The 21,880-nt window shown below is 42.5% G+C and overlaps 1 protein-coding gene across 1 annotated transcript in view; it reads right to left on the bottom strand.

Annotated features, from left to right (window-relative positions):
• ENTREP1 (endosomal transmembrane epsin interactor 1) overlaps window positions 1-13,608 on the bottom strand; it is a 28,979-nt gene extending 15,371 nt beyond the window's left edge. Inside the window, exons 1-4 of the mRNA XM_072859539.1 lie at window positions 13,314-13,608; window positions 11,374-11,469; window positions 10,640-10,696; window positions 391-501 (exon numbers count right to left, since the gene is read on the bottom strand). Coding sequence (XP_072715640.1) covers window positions 391-501; window positions 10,640-10,696; window positions 11,374-11,409 — 204 coding nt within the window. The 5' untranslated portion in view covers window positions 11,410-11,469; window positions 13,314-13,608. The remainder of the gene's footprint in view (window positions 1-390; window positions 502-10,639; window positions 10,697-11,373; window positions 11,470-13,313) is intronic.
• Between the last annotated feature and the right edge of the window lie 8,272 nt (window positions 13,609-21,880).

Raw genomic sequence — 21,880 nt, forward strand, 5'->3', positions numbered from 1 at the left:
GCTGTGTCTTCAGACCCTGAAGACAGAGGCCAGCTCTCAATGAAGTCAAACAAAACCATTTCTGGGCTAAGTATGCTCTTCTAATGACGAGTACAACCTTTTGAAACATATCCTTTTGGGGTTTTAGGAGCTAAACGCCTTATGAAGACTCCAACTCAAAAAAATCCAAGTGTTTAGGAACACAGGCAATAAAAATCCTGTTATGGATTTCAGTGAGCCTGTTCACAATTTGAACTGAATCAAGGCCTGAAATAGAGAGTTTCCCTTTTTCCCCCACCACGCTGTAGGTGCATTACTTGCATCTCTACATTAGCACATCTTGTGATCCCAGCACATCCCAATACATGGCATGCTGTGAAGAAATATGTGTAAATCAGTATGTCTGCTCACCAAACTGCATCTGGATACACTGGACACAAACTGAACGCCTTGACATCCTAATATAAATCCAGCCAGGTTCAGCAGAACACAGATGACAGACAGCAGAACAAACAGGTTAGCCTGGAATGGCAAAATAAAGTTAACAGCAGTGGGAACAGGACCACAAACCCGATTCAAGGAACCTATGACAGTGTCAATCCCGCTCCCAAACTGAAGCTGGGAACAACACTCCCCTTCTTTCCAAAAATCCCTGTGACTTCAGTGCCCCAGGGTGTCTTATCTTAACTCAGTGGATGGTTACTCCAAACACCTTTGTCTTCTCTGTCCCCTTATTCTGCACTAGTTGTGCAGTAATGAAATACACGCAACTATTGAAAAGGTCAGGCAGCTAAAGGTTTTTGTGGAGCGCGAAGTATGATTTGCAAGACGTCCAACTTCCACTGTATGTCATATCCTTCCACCGAGTTTACCTCTCAGCACACTTAGATCAGTAAGAAACCTGAAGAGCAAACATCTTAAGACAACATTAATTCTGCAGAGAATTTCCAGAACTATTTTGCAGCACAAATAAATGAAAAATATTTGTCCCAGTACAGTGAGAACAGAGACACTTAAGGGACTTTGGTTATATGATTTTATTTCCTCCTGGCTACTAAAACCAGAATGCCTCCATTCATAAATCAGACAATACCTTCAGTTTTATAAACCATCTGAAAGACCAGCAATGGCAGGAGTAATAGAGTACTTGAAAAAGGACAAGCAGAAGCAGTGGATAAAATTATGTCCTACTTTCACGTACGCCCTTACAATTTGTAATCTGTGCTCACATGAGACTGGGGATATAGATTTTAAACACACATAAGAACTTTTCCTGTCCCAATTCATACATGCAAAATTTTTCTGTATTTCAGGAGAGAGTACTCTGGGTAAGACTACTACTTCAGAGACAAATAAAAATAACAGATTCCTCTCCTGACATGTTTAAATTTTAAGCACTCAATCCTACAAAGCAAGTATCAGGTCTTTAATGTCTGAAAGAATCCTTGTTAATAGCAATCTGCTCACTCAGATTCCTTTGTCTCAAGATGGCCTAAATTAAAAATGCAGGAGATGACAAAAAGCTGAGGAAGAGAAAGAAATCATGAGGGACACGGGATCAGTTCTGCTCCAGATAGCTTTACAGCAGATCCAGCAACAAGGACTTCCTAAACATGCACAAAGACAGCAATAGCTTTCCAAATTAAATTAGCTGACGTACCTTGGTTTGCTACCTAGGAAGCTGGGCCAAAAATAAATCAGAGCTGTTGCACAAATTATTATCTTGTTTACTGAGGTTCAGGGAAAAATAATCACCCCCAAAATGGACAAGAGACAAAAAGTATTACTGTGCAAGCTCAATCCTTAAATTACAACATCGCATTACTAGCAGGCTCTACAGAAGCTTGACCATAACATTATCACATAAGGTAGGTTTTCACCTCAAAACCCCCAATAATTAAAGTAGCTATTAGTACTTCTCTGAAGAGCATTGGGACTATTTTGTGTTTGACATACTGAGAACAATCAATATTAAGAGGAACAGTATTTTCTCCTAGCTTTATAAATATCATAAAACCACAGATAAGAGGTTTTTAATGTTAGTAAGCACTTTGAGTGCCATTTGATTTTCTGTACAAACACAGAATTTAATAACTTTTTTGAAATTAACTCCTTGCTCAGCACCCAAATGAATTAACACCATTTCTTATGGTTTTATCTAGATTATCTCAGCTAACCTTTTGACTAAAACTACTTTGAGAAAAGGAAAATTGGTAGACATGGGTATTTCATACAAAGAAAGCTTTCCATCTATGTTCAACACAGGGCACTGTCAACTAGAAATTAGCCAGTTTTATAAGTGAAATACATAAAACATCTTTATAGTACAAATCTCAAGAAACAGTACTAACGAAAACAAGAACTACATTTGTCCTCTTTCAGCTGATGAAGAAATGGAGATCCTGAGCAAAGAAGTTACTTGGCCAAAGTAATGTCAAGAAAGATTAAAAAAAAAAAAGAAAAAAAGGTAAATTCATGTGTTAGTTTTCTCCTTTGGTACAGAAGCTGCAATAGAAACAATCCAGTATACAGCTATATAAAAACTTATATATAAAATCCAGACTCCTAATGTAATGGTCTACAAAATCTTGAATAAAAATCACACAGATTTTTCTAAAGAAACATGTTAAAATCAAAGAAGAAAAAGGAAGAACAGGAACATTATTATAAATATGCAAAACAAGAATGATAATTTCTACATTTATGTTCTAATAAATTCTACCATACAAAAATGAAATCTTGATCTGTTTTTTATTATATGTATAGTCTATTTTTAACTGTATAACCTAATATTCAGGCAATCCCATTGAAGAAGCAGAAGATAAAAATAATTCTTCTACATACAATCTAAAACACTACCATGATCTGAACCATAACATTCACTACTACATATCCGATAGTCGACAAGAGAATATATTGTATTTTAGTGTCGAGAGAAAAAAATCCTTTTTCTTTCTGCTCTATCACTGGTCAGCATTTTCACAGAATCACTGAGGTTGAAAGGGACCTCTTGAGACCATCTAGTCCAATCCCCTGCTCAAGCAGAGTCATCTACAGCAGGCTGCCAAAGACCATGTCCATTTGGTTTTGAGTATCTCTACAGATGGATACTTCACAACCCCTCTGGGTAACCTACACCAGTTTTTGACCACCCTCACAGTAAAAAAGTAATCTTCTGTGTTCAGAGGGAATCTCCTGTTTTTTCAGTTGTGCTCATAGCCTCTTGTCCTGTCAGTGGGCGCTACTGAGAAAGGTCTAGCTCCCCCTTCTTCCTTCCCTCCCATCAGCTATTTATAGAAATGGAGAAGATCCCCCCCGAGCCTTCTCTTCTCCAGGCTGAACAGCCCCCGCTCTCTCAGCCTCTCCCCAGAGGAGAGATGTTCCAGTCCTTTCATCATCTTCATGGCCCTTCACTGGACTTGCTCCAGTATGTCCATGCCTCTCTTGTACTGGGGAGCCCTGAAGTGGACCCAGCACTCCAGGTGTGGCCTCACCACTGCAAGGAGAGGGGAAGGAACACGTCCCTCCACCTGCTGGCAAGTCTCTGCCTAATGCAGCCCAGGACACCATTAGCCTTGTTTGCCACAAGAGCACTTTGCTGTCTCATGGTCAGCTTGCTGTCCACCAGGATCCCCACATTCTTCTCTGCAGAGCTGCTTTCCAGCAAGTTGTTTGCCAGCATGTACTGGTGCCTGGGGTAATTTCCCTGCACAGGCAGGACTTCGCATTTCCCCTTGTTGAACTTCATGAGATTTCTTTCAGCCCATTTCTCCAGCCTGTCCAGGTCCCTCTGAATGGCAACATTTGGTGTATCTGCCATTCCTCCCAGTTTTGTATCGCCTGTGAACTTGCTGAGAGCGCACTCTGTCCCACTGTACAGACCGTTCATTAAGATTCGTTAAGTAGTATTGGACCCAGTATCCACCCCTAGGGCACAACACTGCTGACTGGCCGCTGGCTGGGCTTCGTGCCACTGATCGCAACCCTCCGGGCCCAGTTGTTCAGCCACTTTTCAATCCACCTCACTGTCCACTTATCTAACATGTACTCTGTCAGCTTATTTTATAAGATACATTCTTCTGCAGATGCAAATTTAAACATCTTCTCCATCACTACTCACCTACAAGTAAAAACAGGTGTTCCACTTTATCCCAGTGAAAGAAGATCCCACCCACACGTAAACCAGGAAAAAGTACTCCTCAACTTAGAATAAAGAGGTAAAGGCAAACATGCTATTTTAAAAGCCAAAACAGAGGTAACTAGTCTTAACTGCAGTGATAAAAATGGAAACAACTCAAATTATGGCTTTAGTTTGGCTCACAGGCCTCATCTTCTGAGCATTAGATATATGGACTGTGAACAGCTGCAGAAAGTCTTGAGGAACATTTATATGAATCAAACTACAGGAAAGCAAAGTGTATTCTCATGTTAGAGACAGTATTTGCTAATGTCTTGCATGGATGATCTCTTCCACGTAAAAAATCATCATGCACTTTCAGGACTCTGCAGCAGCATAGACTTGCATGATAAGGCTCTGACCCTATCATTCATTCTGCATGGGCAGACTGCTTGTTGTCCTGCTGCTGCTGCCATTGAAAGCTAATACGTAATGCCAGAGAGGAATTGCTTTCACTTTAATATGCACACATAGGACTGAAGCCCAAGCAGGCACTTAAAAATAAATGAAAGAAAAACATTTGCTCCACAATCATCAACTCTTACATCCGTTTACATCCTATATATATACTTTATAAACATCCTTCTAGGAAAATGCAACTCAATGTATTAATTTTCCATATACACATCACCAATAGCAATAATTAAGCATTAATTATGGGACCTTACTAATTTTTCTGTCAGTTTTATTGTACCATATGGAGACCTGCAACACAACTGTCAACAAAAAAAGCCACACAGAAATAAAAGACAAACTAATTCCTGTAATAAAAAAGTCTCATACTTCAAATGCAGCATTAAAACACCCCATATGACTGAGAGAAAAGCTTTTTCAGCGTAAAAATAAATGATTAAAAAAATCAGAAGAGACCTGACTTTGACCCGATTATAAAGGCTAAAAGCCTCTCCAAAGGCTTTTCATAGTCTCACACTTAAAAGCATGTTCCTTTTAATTTGCTTAGACTGACTTTAAAACCTTTGTATGAATACCATTTATTGACTTAATGGTGGAGAGCTGCATGTACGCCAAGATGTTAACATTGAGCTATTTTACTTCTAAAATCCAGACAAACAGGCACTACTACAGTAATTCTCACCGAAGCCAAATGACTTTGCTTATAGGGAGAGATTTTTTTTGCAGGGTTAGGGTCTTGATATGCAGCTTCTGTTCACAGTGCTTTATATTGTTACTACCCGGACTAAAATATAAGAAAGTCACTTCACTAGCACCAGAACTAAGTATTTTGGTCTAAATGTTACCTTTTGGTTAAATCTATGCAAATTAGTCAAGGTGCAGATATCAAGAAGGCAGTAGCTAGCCCTAAAAATCTTCATTTTAAACCTGCTGGGATATACTTTTCTTCTGATAAAAGTTCTTCAATAGAAACCTTTTCAAATAAAAGGTTTACTACAAATTTATTCTTCAAAAATTTTCAAGGCTTTAAATAAATACTTGAGTGCCATAACCTTTCTGTTTTCCAATAAAGACCTGTAAATTTTTGTCATAAACCCAAAAGTATTAACACTTTTGAATTTTTAAAAAAAATGTTTCCAATAAAAATTTCAAATCCTTATGTTACCACACTGTAAAACATGAGAAGAATCCAGATTGAACAACTCACGCTGAACACGACTTGGACTTTTCCTAGTCAAACCCCGCAGACCTTTACGTGAAAGCTGACATGTATGAACGCAAAAAGCTGGCATGCTAGCTAACCATAAAGCACTTGTTGTAGCTGAAAGCTAGAGTCGCATTCATCCAGCCTGCATCTACTCTGTTAATTTCTTGATCCCATGCATTTTTGTGTACCAAACTGCTCCCCAGCACTTGCAGCTGCCACAGTTACACTCTACCCAGCATAACAGCCTGGTGTCTTCCTGCACACTTGCACTCCTGTCACTTTTCATGCAATCACAGCTAAATCTTCTCTTTAGCAGCAGAACCCAAGCACCAAGCAGCCACCAGAGATATGCTTAACTTGAAGTCTTTGTTAAAGTTGGTGAAAAAAAAACAAAAAACTGAACCACAACCAGAAAGCCTCCTAAAAAGCACACTCTACAGGATTGCAACTAATTTGTGCACGACTGGAAAGGAAAGGATGCTTCACTAGCAGAATGCTTCTGCATTCAGCAAAGCATGTATGGCTCCAGGCAACACCTGGGAATACAAGGTAAACTCACAGTGCCTTGGCTAGTCCAAACTGGTATACAAGGAAGGACAGAGGCTAATATAGCAAGCATGGCCTATCAAAGAAGTGAACTGCCCTCAATGCACACACAATCAAATGAACAATGAGGGATTGATATACTTTCTGAAAGAAGTTAGGTTCCTTCAGTTAAAAATAAGATTTAAAGCCCTATGAAGGGAAGGAGTTTAGGAGCAGAGAGCAAGGAACCAGCTTCTGTAAAAGTAAAGAGTAACACTGAGCCCAGGACGGTTGAGCGTCAATACCCAAACAGCTTTGGAGGGGGGAAAGTTTCCGTTTCCCCATTAAATACATTCGGACAGGCATGCACAGGAAGAAGCTCCTTCTCTGGAAGAAGTATCAGCTTCACAGCATAAGCGTTACAAGCTGACTTCTGAAGTTGATTGGCTACTGATACCCAAAACAGAAAATCCTCAGACAACTAAAAGCAGGGTAAGATTTCAGAGCCAAGGCTTCTCAGCGGCTGTATTGCTGAAGGCCAAACCTCCCCTGCAAGAAGGTCCTTCAAAAGATACGATTATAATTTGACTTTGCCTTGCAGCACTCTGTCCCTGGCACCTGTTATGTACCTAGTATCTTCCCACGCTGTAATACAGCCTGGGTGGCAAAAAACAAATGTGCCTCTCAATTTTATTAACTAACAGGTCTTATCACAGCCATCCCTCTTCAAGACTGGTTTCCTCTCACAGATGGTGCTACCAAAGGTCCACTACAGCCGTACCTAATGGGTTCCCCTTCCTTTCTCCCCTCAGGGGGGGAAAACATGAGCAACAAAAATGCAGCAGCCCTCTCTGCCTTTGACACCGCAGCCTGTCCCCATCTCCTTTCTCATGACATCGCAGCCCTGTGCTTTCTCCAAGTGCCAGCAACACTGGAGCCTTGCCATCACAGGAAAAAAACAACAGTTGGGTTGGTTTTCCCCATGACCAAGGCCTTGGATTGAAGTGGCAGCCATAAGATAGCCTGACCATTCACAAAGAAAAAAACCCAGGCAGTGAGAAATCATCACCTAAAGGGGGAAGATGGAGAGAAACGTTTTGTGAGCTAAGACACCACCCTTTTACTGGGGGAGCTTAAACTGCTGCCATGCAAAGGAGCTGCAAGCAAATAGGTGTCCTCCAGCAGGTTTCAGAGATGAAAATCCTGAATTCCGAAATCCTGAATCAAAGAGTAGCAAACAGCTTTCTTTTAGAAATAATTAGTATTTTTAAAGGGGGCAAAATTAAGGAATTTTATAATGCAATTCACACTTAAGCACACTTGACAATCAAAACCAAAAATAAGATAATACAGGAAGCCACAAAGAACAGCATTACCATACCCTTAAGCAGAAACCCTACCACAAACTGCTCTGAGGACCGGCACCTCCTCATGGACAAATTCTGTGGCACTCACCAGTCACTGTAATTCTGTTCAAGACCCAGCTCTGGGAAGGAAAGAGGGCTAAATGATGAAGCTCAACCATCTACCCCTAATTACAGCTTAACTGCTACATTTGCGAGCTTTTAGTACACATCATGATAAATTAAAATCTAGATATAATTATCCAACTTGGGCTGAAAACAAAGCTATTTTGGGGGGTTCGGATGCATATGAAGAATTCCAGGGGGTATTTACACAATTTGAAGAAATTGTGAAACTGAACTGAGTGACTGAAAACAGCTCTGCATAAAAAGATGAGAAGAGGCACTTCCTTATGAACAATAGAGCATTTGTAGACTGAGATATAACCATATATGAAAAAGAATAATGACCACTTAATCCCACAAAGTTTACACTTTAAGTGTTGAGCACAGTCCAAAGTATCTGCATAAAGACAACTAAATCCTGACATAAGTTGCTGCAACATCGACATGGTGTAGTGGTGGTCTTGGCAGTAGTGTTAGTTTTACAGTTGGACCTGATGATCTTAAAGGTCTTTTCCAACCTATACAATTCCATGATTCTGTAACATAAAACATGGTACTTGATATCACTCCTTGGGTTTCTGGCATGGCTCTAGCACAGATACCCAACATGCTAAACATCTGGGTTCAACAGCAATCTTATAAAGCCACCTTCATGTGCAATCACTCCTTTCCACAAAGCTCACTTGCTGCATAAAGGCATTTCTACACCTGGCACCTGCTTGAGTTAAGGGCTGTCAGGGAGACAGCTGTGCGATCTCTGCTTCCTTCATAGCAGGGAGGTGGCTCTGTGAAGGCAAGGGGAAAAGGGATTCAATCCAAAAGTCGTGAGAGGGGAATCCATTAGAAGTGTATTTACAATAAATAAGTGCAAAGGGCCTTGCATAAGGAGTAAAAAGGGGATGGCAGTCACAGCTGGAAAAGGGATGTGTTTTCGCTCTGAACGCATTTTATAGTTTTAGTTACGAATGTCATAACTCTAAGCCACGGCTGTATAAGAAGTCTCATTTCTTAGGTATTTAGGAAACTCGCTTTTACAACTCATACAACTCCTCATAACTCACAAGAGAAAATGTTCAAGTTACTAGAGGGTAGATATAGTAGAAATTTAGACCAAAACAAATGTGCTCACAGAAACTAACAATCTGTCCTTGATAGACCGTAGCTAGTTCAATGCATGATTTCCTTAGCCTCATGAAATGTTTAATGCTAATTTCCTTTTTTGCACATAGAATAGTTAAGTCGGAAGGGACCTACAATGATCGTCTAGTCCAGCTGCCTCACCACTTCAGGGCTGACCAAAAGTTAAGGCACGTTATTAAAGGCATTGTCCAAATGCCTCTTAAACACTGACAAGTTTGGGGCATTGACCACCTCTCTGGGAAGCCTGTTCCAGTGTTTGACCACGCTCTCAGTAAAGAAATGTTTCCCAATGTCAAGTCTGATCTAATCTGGCTTTCAAAAATCAGACCTCTATAAAATACACACACAAATAAGAAAAAAAAAATGCAGATTCATAGAATCATATAATCATAGAATAACTGTGTCTACAAGGGAGCTCAGAAAGACTCCAGTGTACACTCCTGCTCAAAGCAGAATCAGCTATGAGATCATAGCAGGCTGCGCAGGGCTTTAATCATTCTTATCTCAGAAACTGCCCCATCTGCTGCACAACATCCCTGGGCAATCTGCTCTAGCACTCAATTGTCCTAAAGATCATTTTATATAACTGAAAGAATCAGGAAGAGTTTGGTGCTTTCATATGCAGGTTAAACTAGGAAGGGCCCATAAAGTTTATACAAAGTAGAATATGAAAGAGTGAAAGAGCAACAACAAACAAAAGGAAACTACAGCAACAACATGCTGTAGAAACAGCACAGAACACAGGCAGTATAGGAACAGGGAGCACTGTGCAAGCCTCAGGCATTTTGAGACAGATGGCATTTACATTTATTTTCATGAAAATATGGTCTTTCCAGATTGGGAGCTCCAGACACCAAGCTCCTCTTTCTATCCACAGAACTGGTGAGAAATTTGCTTTGCTCTGCCTGTGCTAACCAATGCACAACTAAGAAACAGCAATTCATCCACAGCTCACACATCTGATCCTTTGTACTCCTCACTGATGACCATGCGGATCCCAAAAAGTGCTGCATAAAAATAAAACAACTCCTTTGCCCTTGATAAAATCTTCAGAAGTGACAGTAAGGAAAAAAAAAACCCTAACAACAACAACAAAGAACCAAACAAAAAACCTACTTCAAAACCTTTTTTTCAAATCCCAACTCTGAGACATCAAGAGCCACACAGCTTCAGATTTCGCTTATAAACGGAAACAGCTTACACACCCCACACATCAATTTACTTGTCTCAGAGCAATGTAATGTCAATTGTGTTTGAAACAGTAACACTGGACATTTACTGTAAGATGGCAATACTTAGGTTAGCTCTTAAACCTGGTGTCAGACACTAAAACAGTACCACTGAGATAAGCTTTAAAATCAACTGCCCTGTTTAAGCCCAAGCAGCACTGCCTCAGAGAGCTAAATTATTTATTCTAAACCAGCATTTTCTTATACCTACACAAACACAAAAAGCGCTCTGTAAACAACATTAACACTTCCTCCAGACATGGTACGCTTTTGCCCTTAATAGGGACTCCATCCGTGCAGGAAAGAAAAAAGCCTTTCACAGGCTTCAACTCCTCTTTCAATAATTATGATTCTACAAATTAGCAAAAGAGTCTATTTTTTCAAGGAGAAAGAAGTGATTTTTTTTTTTTTTTTTTTTTTTTTTTTTTTTTACCAATGACTATTAAATCAGGGTCAGCTTCTGATAATTTCCTTACAGGAAGTTTTAATCCATACTTACCAAAAGCATCCCTGGCCTCTTCCATGTTGCTAAGCATAAGACCCCAGATAAGATTACCTACAACATCAAAAAACATAGCATCACCAAGAAGCAAACAACTGTTCACAAAATGCCATTTACATGGTATTTATCACTGCTCTGATGAAAGGTACTTTGGAACACTACAGCAATGCTCGGAAAATACAAAGATGCACTTCAAAGCAGAGAATAAGAGCCTGTGCTGATGAGGTTCTTCACTCCTAAGAGCATCCTGTGAAATAACACAACCAACTTTTAATCTGCTGTTCTCTTATTTTTTCCTACCAGAAAACGTGCATGGGGACAAGAATTTATGCCAGCAACTCTGACTTCAACTATTCCCTAAAAAATTACTTTCAGCCAACTGAGTACTTGTTTTCTGCAACATGGCTAAGCAAATCTAAAAACTGGCTCTCTTCACCCTCGGCCACCACTCCATCGCTTCAAGTGCCTGTGAGTACCCATTCCTGCCTCTTCCCCTGCGCTGACTCCAGCCCTTTTGTGACCATTTCGGTGAACTAACTCCCAGAGCATGAACCCTACCAAAAACACTTGAAGAGCACCAAAACTGTCTCCCTGAACCGACTTGCTCTGTAGTCAGATGAATGCCAGTATCAGCACGAGGAAAGAAGAGAAAGTAAAAGCATCCTCTTTTGCAGCAGTAGTCGTTAGACCAAGCTTGCTGAATCCCAGAACTGAACCCTGTGACTCCTTACCTTAGAGCACAAAACAGTTACGGAAGGGGAAAGCATTGCTGTAGAACCAAAGCAAATAGCATACCCAAATACTCTCTCACAGTAAGGATGGGAACCCTATGAAGAAAGGCATATAAGTTTTTCAGCAGGTCCTGCAAATAAGCGGGTATACTTTTAATTCACGGGACTTTGTGACTAAGACAATTCACACCAAACTCCTACCCTAAAAAGAAGCAAGAAGACTAGAACCAACAGGAAGTTGCCCACTAGCATTTTTAATAAATCCCTTCCGTAACTTCATTCACTTGACATGATCAATCTGATTTAGCGTAATGTGCATATACGACTTGGCCAAAACACCTACTGATACCATCACTGGTGTTGCAAAACCACATACGTAACTGCGCGGTTTCATAGCAAATTATTTTTTGAATTCTGTGAGTGCAAAATAGTCACATGATTTTATACCAAAGCACATCAATACTGATGTGAATTGCTGTTTTGCCTTAAGGACAACGAGCTTTATTTCATTACGCTTGTTAAAGCTTTAAGAGATATGAAAATAAAGTCTGTCTCTAAGTTTTCCTGATCTGCACTTAACCGGTGCACCCTAATCAGCGTGTTGCATCTAAAACAAAAAAAAAACCAGACACATCCTCAATTCCAGCTTTTAATTGCCTCTACCTTTCCAGGTTGCTTCTGGGCTAAAATTTTCACTCATGCTGTTACACCTGAAAGGCATTTTTGGTGACTCTTCCAACTGAATATATTATTGTTTCAGAGCTAGCATTAAAAAAGTAAATGCCCTTCATTATTATTAAAGAGACTGAATACTTCTCTTTTACACATACAGTTTTCAAACATTTTAAAAGCATAAGCATGGCTCTGTGTGAGGGTTCAAAGAAAGTCCATAGCTTACATATATTTAAACTTGTTTTAATCTAGGGTAAGGAAAAAAAAAAAAAGATTAAAGATTACAAGAGAGATACCAAACATATGCATTTGGATGGTCTGGGTTCCCTCCTCCCCCTGTGAGGGCTGTCTATACTTCCAGGGATGAGCATTGCATTATACACACGAGTAGGAACTGCTTGATCCCCAAACCACAGATCATTGAGGACATTTCCACAGGTTGTGAACAACACTGGAAACGTCATTTAAATGTTTAAACCGAGGGACAGGCGATGCTGTTCACACCAGCAGCAGGAGCAGAACATGCCAGCCACAGAACATGACTCGCTCGTTGCTCAAGGGCCCACAAACCGGGCACAATCTATCTGACTATCTCCTGCTCCTGTTAACTTCAGCTTACTACTGCCTAGCTTCTGCAATACAAACTATTATATATTCTGTATTTATAAAGGTGCAGTTTGAAGCAAGGCCCAACAGGAGACGGAATAACTTCTCTCACTACTCTTTACAAAACTGTCATAAGCCCATCCATCTTTTTTCCCCGGAACATCGCTCTTTTCTCTCTCTCTAACTAGAGTAACGGTATACAACGCACAAAAGCAATATACAACATCATCTACGGGCACCACGACCTGAGCAAATCCTGTTTCCGACTGCGTCCAATAATCGAGTACATTTTTTTAGGCTCAAATGCACGCCAGGAAACAAATCCCCAACCCAGGTGTCTCCACGTTCGTTACCCTGTCGGGGCTCCTGCCGTCACCCGGGTAAAGCCGCCAGCAAAGCTGTCACCGCTGCCTGCTTCCCAGGAAGAGAAAGCTCGCCCTCCGCCCGCACAGCGGCGGGAGCACAGGCCCCCCGGTGACAGAGGGCGGCTCCGCCCCGCAGGGCCCGCGCACCCCAAGCCTCAGGTGAGCACGGCGCGCAGGGCCGCGGGCTTCCCAGCGCTCGGCGACCGCCGGGCACGGCCGCTGCGGCGCCGCCGCCCCATGCCGGCCCCGCCGCCCCGTGCCGGCCCCGAGGGCCGCGGGTCGGCGGCGGCGGCTTACCGAGGTGCCGGCCCAGAAGGGACAGGCGTTCTTCACCGGCGGGGCGCCGCTCAGCGACAGCGCCCCGAAGTTCAGCACCACCAGAGAGCAGCCCAGGACGATCTGCAGCAGCCCCAGCGAGAGCAGCGGCCGGGCCGGCCGCCAGACGGCGGCCGGGACCGGCGCGGCGAGGCGGGCGGCGGGGCACGGGCTGCGGGGTTGCGGCAAGCCGGGATCCCAGCCGTAGAGGGGCGGCAGCAAGGCGCCGTCGGCCGCGGCGGACGGGACGCCGGCCGCCGCCTGGGGCAGCGGGGCGGGCCCCGGGCGGGGGCAGGAGGAGCCCGGCAGCACCACCGGCAGGGGCGGGGGGGCCGACGACGCCGGCTGCTCTCCGCCGGCGGCCGCTGCGGGCGCCGGGCCGGGCCGGGCCGGGCCGGGGGGGGCCGGCTCTCCGCCGCCCCTCCGCCGGCCCACCCGGGCGCCGGCTTCCTGTGGCGCTCCTACCCCCTCACCTCGCCCCTCCGCCGGGGGAGACGCCGCCGCGCCGACCTGGGCCGTAGGCTCCGGCCGCTCGCCCCGCCACACCTCGCGGTCGGCAGGCACGCTGGCCTGCCCGCCCTCCACCCCGCCGGGCGACGCCGGGGCCACCCCGGCGGCCGGCATCGAGCCCGCCGCAAGCTGCCCCGCCTGAGCCCCGACCCCCGCCCCGCTGGCCCGCCGCTGCACCCCGCACTCCCCCGGCCGCAGAGCCATCCCTGCTCTCCCGTCCCGTCCCGCCCCGGCCGGGCCGGGCCCGTCCCGTCCCGGCGTGCGTCTCCCCTGCTGCCACACGGACCGTTTTGTACCAGCCTTGGGGGGCTTTTCCCCTCCCCTTGCCAACGTGCTCCCTCCCGCCCCGCCTCCCCGGCCCTTGTCCCGTTGGTCACTGTTGTTAGCGAGCAGTAAGCTCGAAGTTTTAAAATAACTCTTCCTAGGAGGAGGGTGGGGGAAGCCAATGGATTGCATTTCGCGTTGTTGGCGCCCTTCCCAAAGAGAGGACCATTTTTGGCAGACAAGATGTGCGTGTGCCTGTGCACAGGCACGATGCCATGTTGTCCGAGCAAAGATAAGGGCAGAGAAATCTCTTTACCCATCCGAGTTTAGATTGTTTCCTTTTTCCTCCCCCTCGTTTTCCCTGGGAAAAGCTTGCTGTGACCATGGTCTGTCCTTCTCTTCCACTTGATGCACTCCAAGGAAGGAGGCTCAGGAATTTACTTCGGCCGTGTGTGCTGCTCTCCCCAGCTCAGCCAAAGCAATTTTATACCTGTTGGGCGTGTCTGGACATGACTTCAAAAAATAGAGAATCTCAGATATGAAAAATAGAGCTTTTAGTACTATAGGGAAATAAGCCGCATTAAAGGTGTCATTGCCTCAGATGACAGCACTCGCTTCCCTGCAGATAAAAGTGCAGACCAGCACTTGGGAAAGGATGTTCAAACGGTATTACAATAACACACAAGGTCTTATACAAAGAAAGGAAAAGATTAATCATTAGAGAGGCTACTTTTGGAGTTACATCCGTGGCGCATCTCTGTTGAGGCTGCACCTGAAGGTGCTGAGGGAGATGGCTGATGTCTTACAAAGCCACTCTCCACCAGCTCTGAGAGGTTGTGGATACCATGGGAGGCCTCCAATGACTGGAGGAAGGCAAATGTCACACCCGTCTTCAGAAAAGGGTAAAAACTAAACTGAGGAGCTACAGGCTGGTTAGCATCACTTCGGTCCCCGAGAATATCATGGAGCCAGGCATGTTCTTTGTCTGGCCACATGGTGAAGGCAGTGACTGGAAACAGTCAGCATGGTTTTTTTAAAGATAAATCATGCCTGACCAACCTGATCATTTTCTATGGTAAAATGACTGAATTGTAGATGAGGGAAGTGCAGTGGATGCCATTTACCTCTACTTCAACAAGGCTTTTAACACTGTCTCCCCCAGTATTCTTGTATTGAGGTTAGGATATTACAGTCTGAATGGGAGGACAGCTACATGGGTAGAAAACTGGTAGAAAAAATGGTCTAGCTCAGAGGGTCATGTCAGTGGGTCATATCCTACCTGGAGGCCTGTACCAAGAATAGTTCTGCAGTGGTCTGTCATGGGACCTGTCCTGTTCAACATCTCAGAAGAATGGATGGAGGGCACTCTCATCAAGTTTGGAGATGACAACAAATTGGGAGCAACCAGTTGATATGGTGGAAGGCAGGGCTGCCATTCAGAGGTACCTGGACAGATGGGCTGCCAACCAGGACTGCCAACAGGGACCTGAAGAAATTCAGCAAGGACAAATATGTAGTCCTCCACTGGAAAGGCATGGCCCTGCAGTGACACAGGCTGGGGCTGGTGGGGCTGGGGAGCAGCTCTGAAGGATGGCTCTGGATGCTGGTGGACAGCAAGCTGAGCCGGGGCCAGCCGTGTGCCTGGGTGGCAACGAGGGCTAGTGATGCCTGGGGCAGTGTGAGCAGAACATGGCCCTGAGAGCCAAGTGAGGTGTTGTCACTTCTCCTTAGCACTTGTTAAACAACATCTAGATGCTGCATCTAGTTTGTGCCCCACCACCCCTCCAGGCCAGGAAAGATACTGATAAACTGGAGTGAGTTCAGTAGAGAGGAATCATGATAGTTGTGGGCTGGAGCACAGAATCTGCAAGGAGAGGCTTGTTTGAAGAACAGACAGCTTTACTGAAACCTATATGTGCAGTCTCCCAGCGTACACAGGGAATGGACTGAGGAGGTAGAGCCAGGGTCCTCATAGCAGTGTGTGGTGGGAGCATGAGAGGCAACAGGCATAAGTTAAAACCAGAGAGATGCAGACAGGGTATAAGGAGAAACTCTTTCCCTGTGAGGGTAGCCCAGCTGTGGAACCAGGACCTAGAAAGACTGTGTCCTCTCCATCCTTGGAGGTTTTCAAGCCCTGATTGAATAAGGCCCTGAGCGACCTTGTCAGAGCCCAGAGGTGGCCCTGCTCTGGGCAGAAAGTTGAACTGGAGACCTCCTGTAGTACCTGCCAGTCTGAATTCTATGATCTCATGAGCACTGAACTGAAGGTACATCCTTTGGCATAGAGACTACCTTTATAACCCAGATCTAGAATACCCTGGCTTATTGCTTCTAGCTTTGAGCAACTTCCAGGAAAAAAATACATGAAGTTAAACAGCTTCTGTTCATCATTTTGTTACCTCACTCACATTTATCCTGTAAAAAATATAAGCCATAGAAGTGAGAGTATAGCTATATAACTAATCACAACATGGGACCTATGTAGAATCATTCCTAGTGTTGATACAAGCTAAAATACCACCTGGTTGACAATGGAAACTGATTGACCCTGTGGAAAAGCATTTCTTTCCCCTACTTTGTAACTGTTAAAGATTTGGTTTTCCTTCTCTTTGGCTTCTCTGTACTTTTACTTTCACCTCAAAATGCTTATTGCCTGAAACCTCAGCATTCTTGGCACATTCTGGGAATGCAATTGGGTTGTCCATCTCCGCCTCTCTGGAGAGGTTCTCACCATGTAGGAGAGCACTGGAGGAACTTCCTACATGTTTCCCAAACCAAAATTCTCATCTTCTATTCAAATATGTCTACTATTTTGGACTTCAAGCGATATAAGCAGGTGAGCTTTTAATCAGTATTTGTGCTAGATAGTTTGGAAGAGAGAAAGTGTCATTCTTTAGTGTCCAAAGAGTTCCAGTTATGAACATTTAGGAGCAATTAGGAGGAAGATAGCAAACTACCCTTTACCTATGCACCATGAAATTTTCTATACACCCATACAAGCATGTGACAGTGTTTGCTGATAAAAACCAGACACCATGGCATCAGATCTCATCTGCTGTGGCACCTCCTAAACTCTTACCTTAGTGATTAAATATCAGTAACAGTTCTTGTAACTAGGAACAAACATCTGAAAGGCCAAACATATTAGACGTTATGCGCTAACATTGTTTTTTTAAATTTATTTTAAAGCAAGTAAAATACCAGGACACCTGTAACAAAGCTACTTTTTGGGCCTACTATTTCTGAAGAAAATTTAAAGGGCTTGCCTACTTGTCCACTTTCTTGTAGAGGTTATATTTTTACTCCTTGTAATTTGGCAGGTACAATTCTGAGAATTTCATTGCTCAATAGGAGCATCACAAGAACGAACAAAATGGTGGGATTCATCAGCTTCCAGGTTCCCTTCTGGCTTTTGTGTAAGCAACTGCACCCTTCTTAGGTAGCTTCCCAATCTGTGCAATGGTGATTGTAGTTACTTTTCTCTCTCATACAGAGGATTAGGTTCCTTGAGGTCAACAGGGAGATACTATCATATATCTGCTCAGAAGCCAGCAGAAATGTTTGCAAAATACTTCGCATATGATTATCTCTTATGTAAATATAAGTACATCCCCCCCCAATTATCCGAGATACTTGAGCATTAAATTTAACACCTGACTCATTATATATGTACTCATGTATAAACAGCTATGACAGTTGCAAATAAAGGGAAACAAAACATATGCTAGGTGGGAAAACTTCATACTTATGCTTGAAAATATATACACCTAAGAAAAAATTGTTGTAAGAAATAAACTGAGTTGTAAGAAATAAACTGATTTGTCTTGATGGGAAAAAAGGATACTGCTGCTCATACAGTTGCTCCAAGTGAATTGGTGGGATTTCTAGCTGGTGAAAGCAGCATCGTTTTTGCATTCCTACTTTTATACTAAGATGAAGTAATTTAAGATTTATACTGACCTCCTTTAACACTCTCTACAGATTTCTGTTGGTTCATGACATAACTTGTCTCTTTAATGTTATTCTTTACTCTAGTTTATCCTGGTTTAGGTTTTTAAAAGATTGATGATTTGCTCTAACAGAGGGAGGTAGGATTTCTAATGCAATCCCTGTTAGTAATTCTATGCATTCGCAGTCACTAGACTCACTTGTCAGCTGATGCTATTTGTGTCATCGACCCTAAGACATAAAAGTATGTCTAGTATAAAGCTTTGAGTCGGCTTTTGTACTTTTAATGGTGAGAGTCCATGGCAGTGGTGTTTATTTCTCCTTAAACATATGGAAACACACATGTTCAAATTCAGTGAAGAAATTCATCCTTATGCTGTCTAAAAATTATAATTTTATTAAATAAAAAAGCTATTGTGGAAAGAAATCTTAGAGCTGTAAGATAATTTTCTATAATGATTTTGTTTTTTTCTCTAAACACTGCATCTGAGCAGGAATTTGTCCACTTTATTCATATGCAGATAATATTGATCTTTACAAAATCTTAGTGTGTCCCACAGTTGTTCCTTCTTTGTTTACTCAATGCACTGGCTTTAAGACATCATTTTTTTTTAAATAACCACAGTCAAACAAAATTGCAAAATACTTTTTAGTTAATGCAATTTTATACTTTTAAGTGTCTGAATAGACAAGGAGAAAAGGAACAGTAAGCTTTTTTTTTTAATAACCTATCATGGACCCAGCTATCTGTGAGCATGCCACATTAGAACACAGTTCACTGAAACTGTGATTTTAGAGATAACCAATTATTTTATATGACTGGTAGTCTTAAAGACCAATCCCTTTAACAATTACCAAAAGCTGAGATGCTATCCTGTATGAACATACTGGAGTATCAAAAAGAAAGTTAATGTCCACATGTAAAGATCTTATGTTAGGTTTTAAACAGTTCTGCATGCCTACCCTTCAAGAATCTCCTCTGAAGATCTTCCAAATCTGTTTGAAATATTTAAATATTTTACATAAACTTCAGTAGGGGGAACATATTAGCAACTTTTCAAATTACTACTGTTATATCCTGTTTTCAGCATTGTGGCTTTGCTGGGTCTCTGCTGAGAAATGCATTGCAAAGTAATGACAGTAAACATAAAGGTATTATATTATTAGACCAGGACAACTGAATCCTGCTTCAGAAAAAAAAAACCCATGAGACAAAGCACTATGTATTTTGCAGGACCACATTCAGGACAAGAGACCCAAAGTTTCTGAAATGTGGAAGTATGAAAACTCAAAACCAGCAAGTGGCAAAACCAGGAGTATGACTTTATCTTTAAACACTAAAACATCCTTTTGAATACCTTAGAGCAGTGGTTTTGCATGCTGCATCAGCCACGTGGTAGTAATGACATTTAACTGCAACATGTGTGTGGTGGGAATACAGGATTTTAGTTGCTAAGAGTTTTCTGCAGAAGATTCTGTTAGGATCTTGGCCTTTGCTGTCTGCCTTAAGCATCCTTTGAAGCCATCATCAAAGGGTGCCTTGTATATCTTATTTTTTTTATCTTTTGATACAGAAAACCCTTCTTGAATTCATGCCTCTGCAAAAAAACATGAAACCCTACATTAGCACTCTCCCCCTCTTCCCACCCCTCTTTTTTGGGGTGGGTGGGGAAGGAAGCAAAGCAACTCAGCAGTCAGTTACAGCAAAGCAATGTAATACTTTCAAAATAAAATCTTATCTATTAGCCACTCAGACTAGAGACCCTCAAATCAGCATACCTATGACAAACTTAGCAAAGTCCCTGTCAGCAAGGAAAGGACATTTAGACAAATAGACATTTACTTTACGGAATCTCTGAGGATAAGATTTAAAACTCCTTTATAACCATCAAGGACTTGGGGACAAGTGTTGACACTGACCAGAGGAATTACAGAACTTTCCCATATTTGCCCCAGGACAGAGAGGGAACCAGTTTGCTTCCTGGCATCAGAATATTTTTTCCCCTATGTGAGGAAGTTCAAGGTGTCCTGCTGACATAAGGTTGACTGAATGTCAAACTTGATGGATGGTATTAACTATTTCCCTAGTCAGCATCCTAAGTAAATCTTGCACTTCAGAAATGCAAAGATAGGATTCTGTCTCAGTGAGTTTACAATGCAATCCAGAAAGTGGCAGTGACTATTACAAATGACTGGTAGCCAGAGCACACAGGAAAAAAGGTTACAATGACAAGGTGTCATTCACATGCTTTTGCTATAGCATGTGATACTAACAATGCATGTAAAGTCAAGGGTATTTGTGACAGCCTTGAGACGGTTTTATTATATCACGGCACCTCAGTTTTGACTCTGAAACTGGGAAACTGGACAACCTGTGAAATCTTTTCATAGCCACTTAAAAAGGAGAAAAGTTAGCCTGAAAAATTGGAAAAAAGAGAACTTTAAAAAAAAGATTAAATAATAATACTGTACAGAATCCATTAATAACAACTAAATCCCCATCAATACCAATTAAAATAATGCAAAGTGAATATTCCTAAAGCAAGACCAATCTCTCCAATGGCATGTTTGGATACATGCGGTAGAAAATTTCAATACATTCTTCAAAGTCCTGTCTGTCTTCAACTCAGCCATAAACTTAGGGCTTCTTAAAAGAGACCGTGACCTCAATCAGTATTCCTCTAGAAGCAGAAACAAAGTTGCATTATATATAGCATATCAGTATTTTAAAGCCACTTAGAAGAGATACTTGAAATCAGCTGTCTGGCTTCTTTTTCCTAGTTTTTGTAAACATCCATAAGTCAGCTCAACTTCCGTACTCCGGTTTTTCTGTCTAGACAGAGCTGGGATGCTCCGGGCTTTGGTGTGGCTATCTGATGTCCTGCAGTCAGTGGCCATCTGCTCAGCAGGGACAGAGGAGTTTTGGTTCCCCAGCTTCCCCAGCAGATTGAGATGGGAATCCTGGTGCTCCTGAGCAAAGGGGAAGGACTCTTGGGGATCCCAGATGAAGAAGCAAAAGTCAGCACAAAAATGCATGTACTGTTCACATGAACAGAAAAGGAGCTGATTGATAGATATTATGGTCTGAGCCAGTCTCATCTAGCCCTAAAAAAAAATCAAACATATTAGTAAGCATTTGGAGAACTCATATCCCACATAGCTGGATGACACATATGCAGGCTCCCCTGTGGGAGAGGACACCCACATTGTGTTGGGGATGAACAGAGAATTCTAGGACAGTGGTGAGTGACTAAGTTAATGAGATAGTGCAAGATTGTTAAGTTTACTAATATTATTTTATTAGTAGTATCAGTACTATTAGTATTACTAATAACATTTTATATTATAATTATTATAATTTATTTACTAATTAGATACTTAATAAATACCTGATTTACCTAAGCAGAATTGTGCTGTGATGTGTATGCTTGATGGGAAGATTATAAAGAACCATGAGATTAAATTGGTGTAGTCAGTAGGATCCCTCTGGCAAACCACTGTAGCTCACCAGTAAGCGCGTTTAGCGTGGCTCACGAGGTAAAATAATACTAGCGAGCAATATGACCAGTATTACTGGGGCCATTGCCGTGTGTGGATTATGTCCTACATGGAAAAATTTAGGGCAAAAGTTTCTGAAGGAGGGATATGATAACCTACACTAGGGTTACTGAACATGTAGAGGAAAACTGAATTGACCCTATAGCAATTTGGTCACGTTTAAAAGATGGAAAAATCAGAATAAATTGAAGAAAGGAAAGGGCAAGCCAGGATTACATTGGTTACTTGATAGATGGGTTAAGAGATGAACAAGGTAAAATCTCTTTGCT

The sequence above is a fragment of the Ciconia boyciana genome, chromosome 4 (assembly GCF_034638445.1).
Source record: "Ciconia boyciana chromosome 4, ASM3463844v1, whole genome shotgun sequence".
Lineage (NCBI taxonomy): Eukaryota > Metazoa > Chordata > Aves > Ciconiiformes > Ciconiidae > Ciconia > Ciconia boyciana.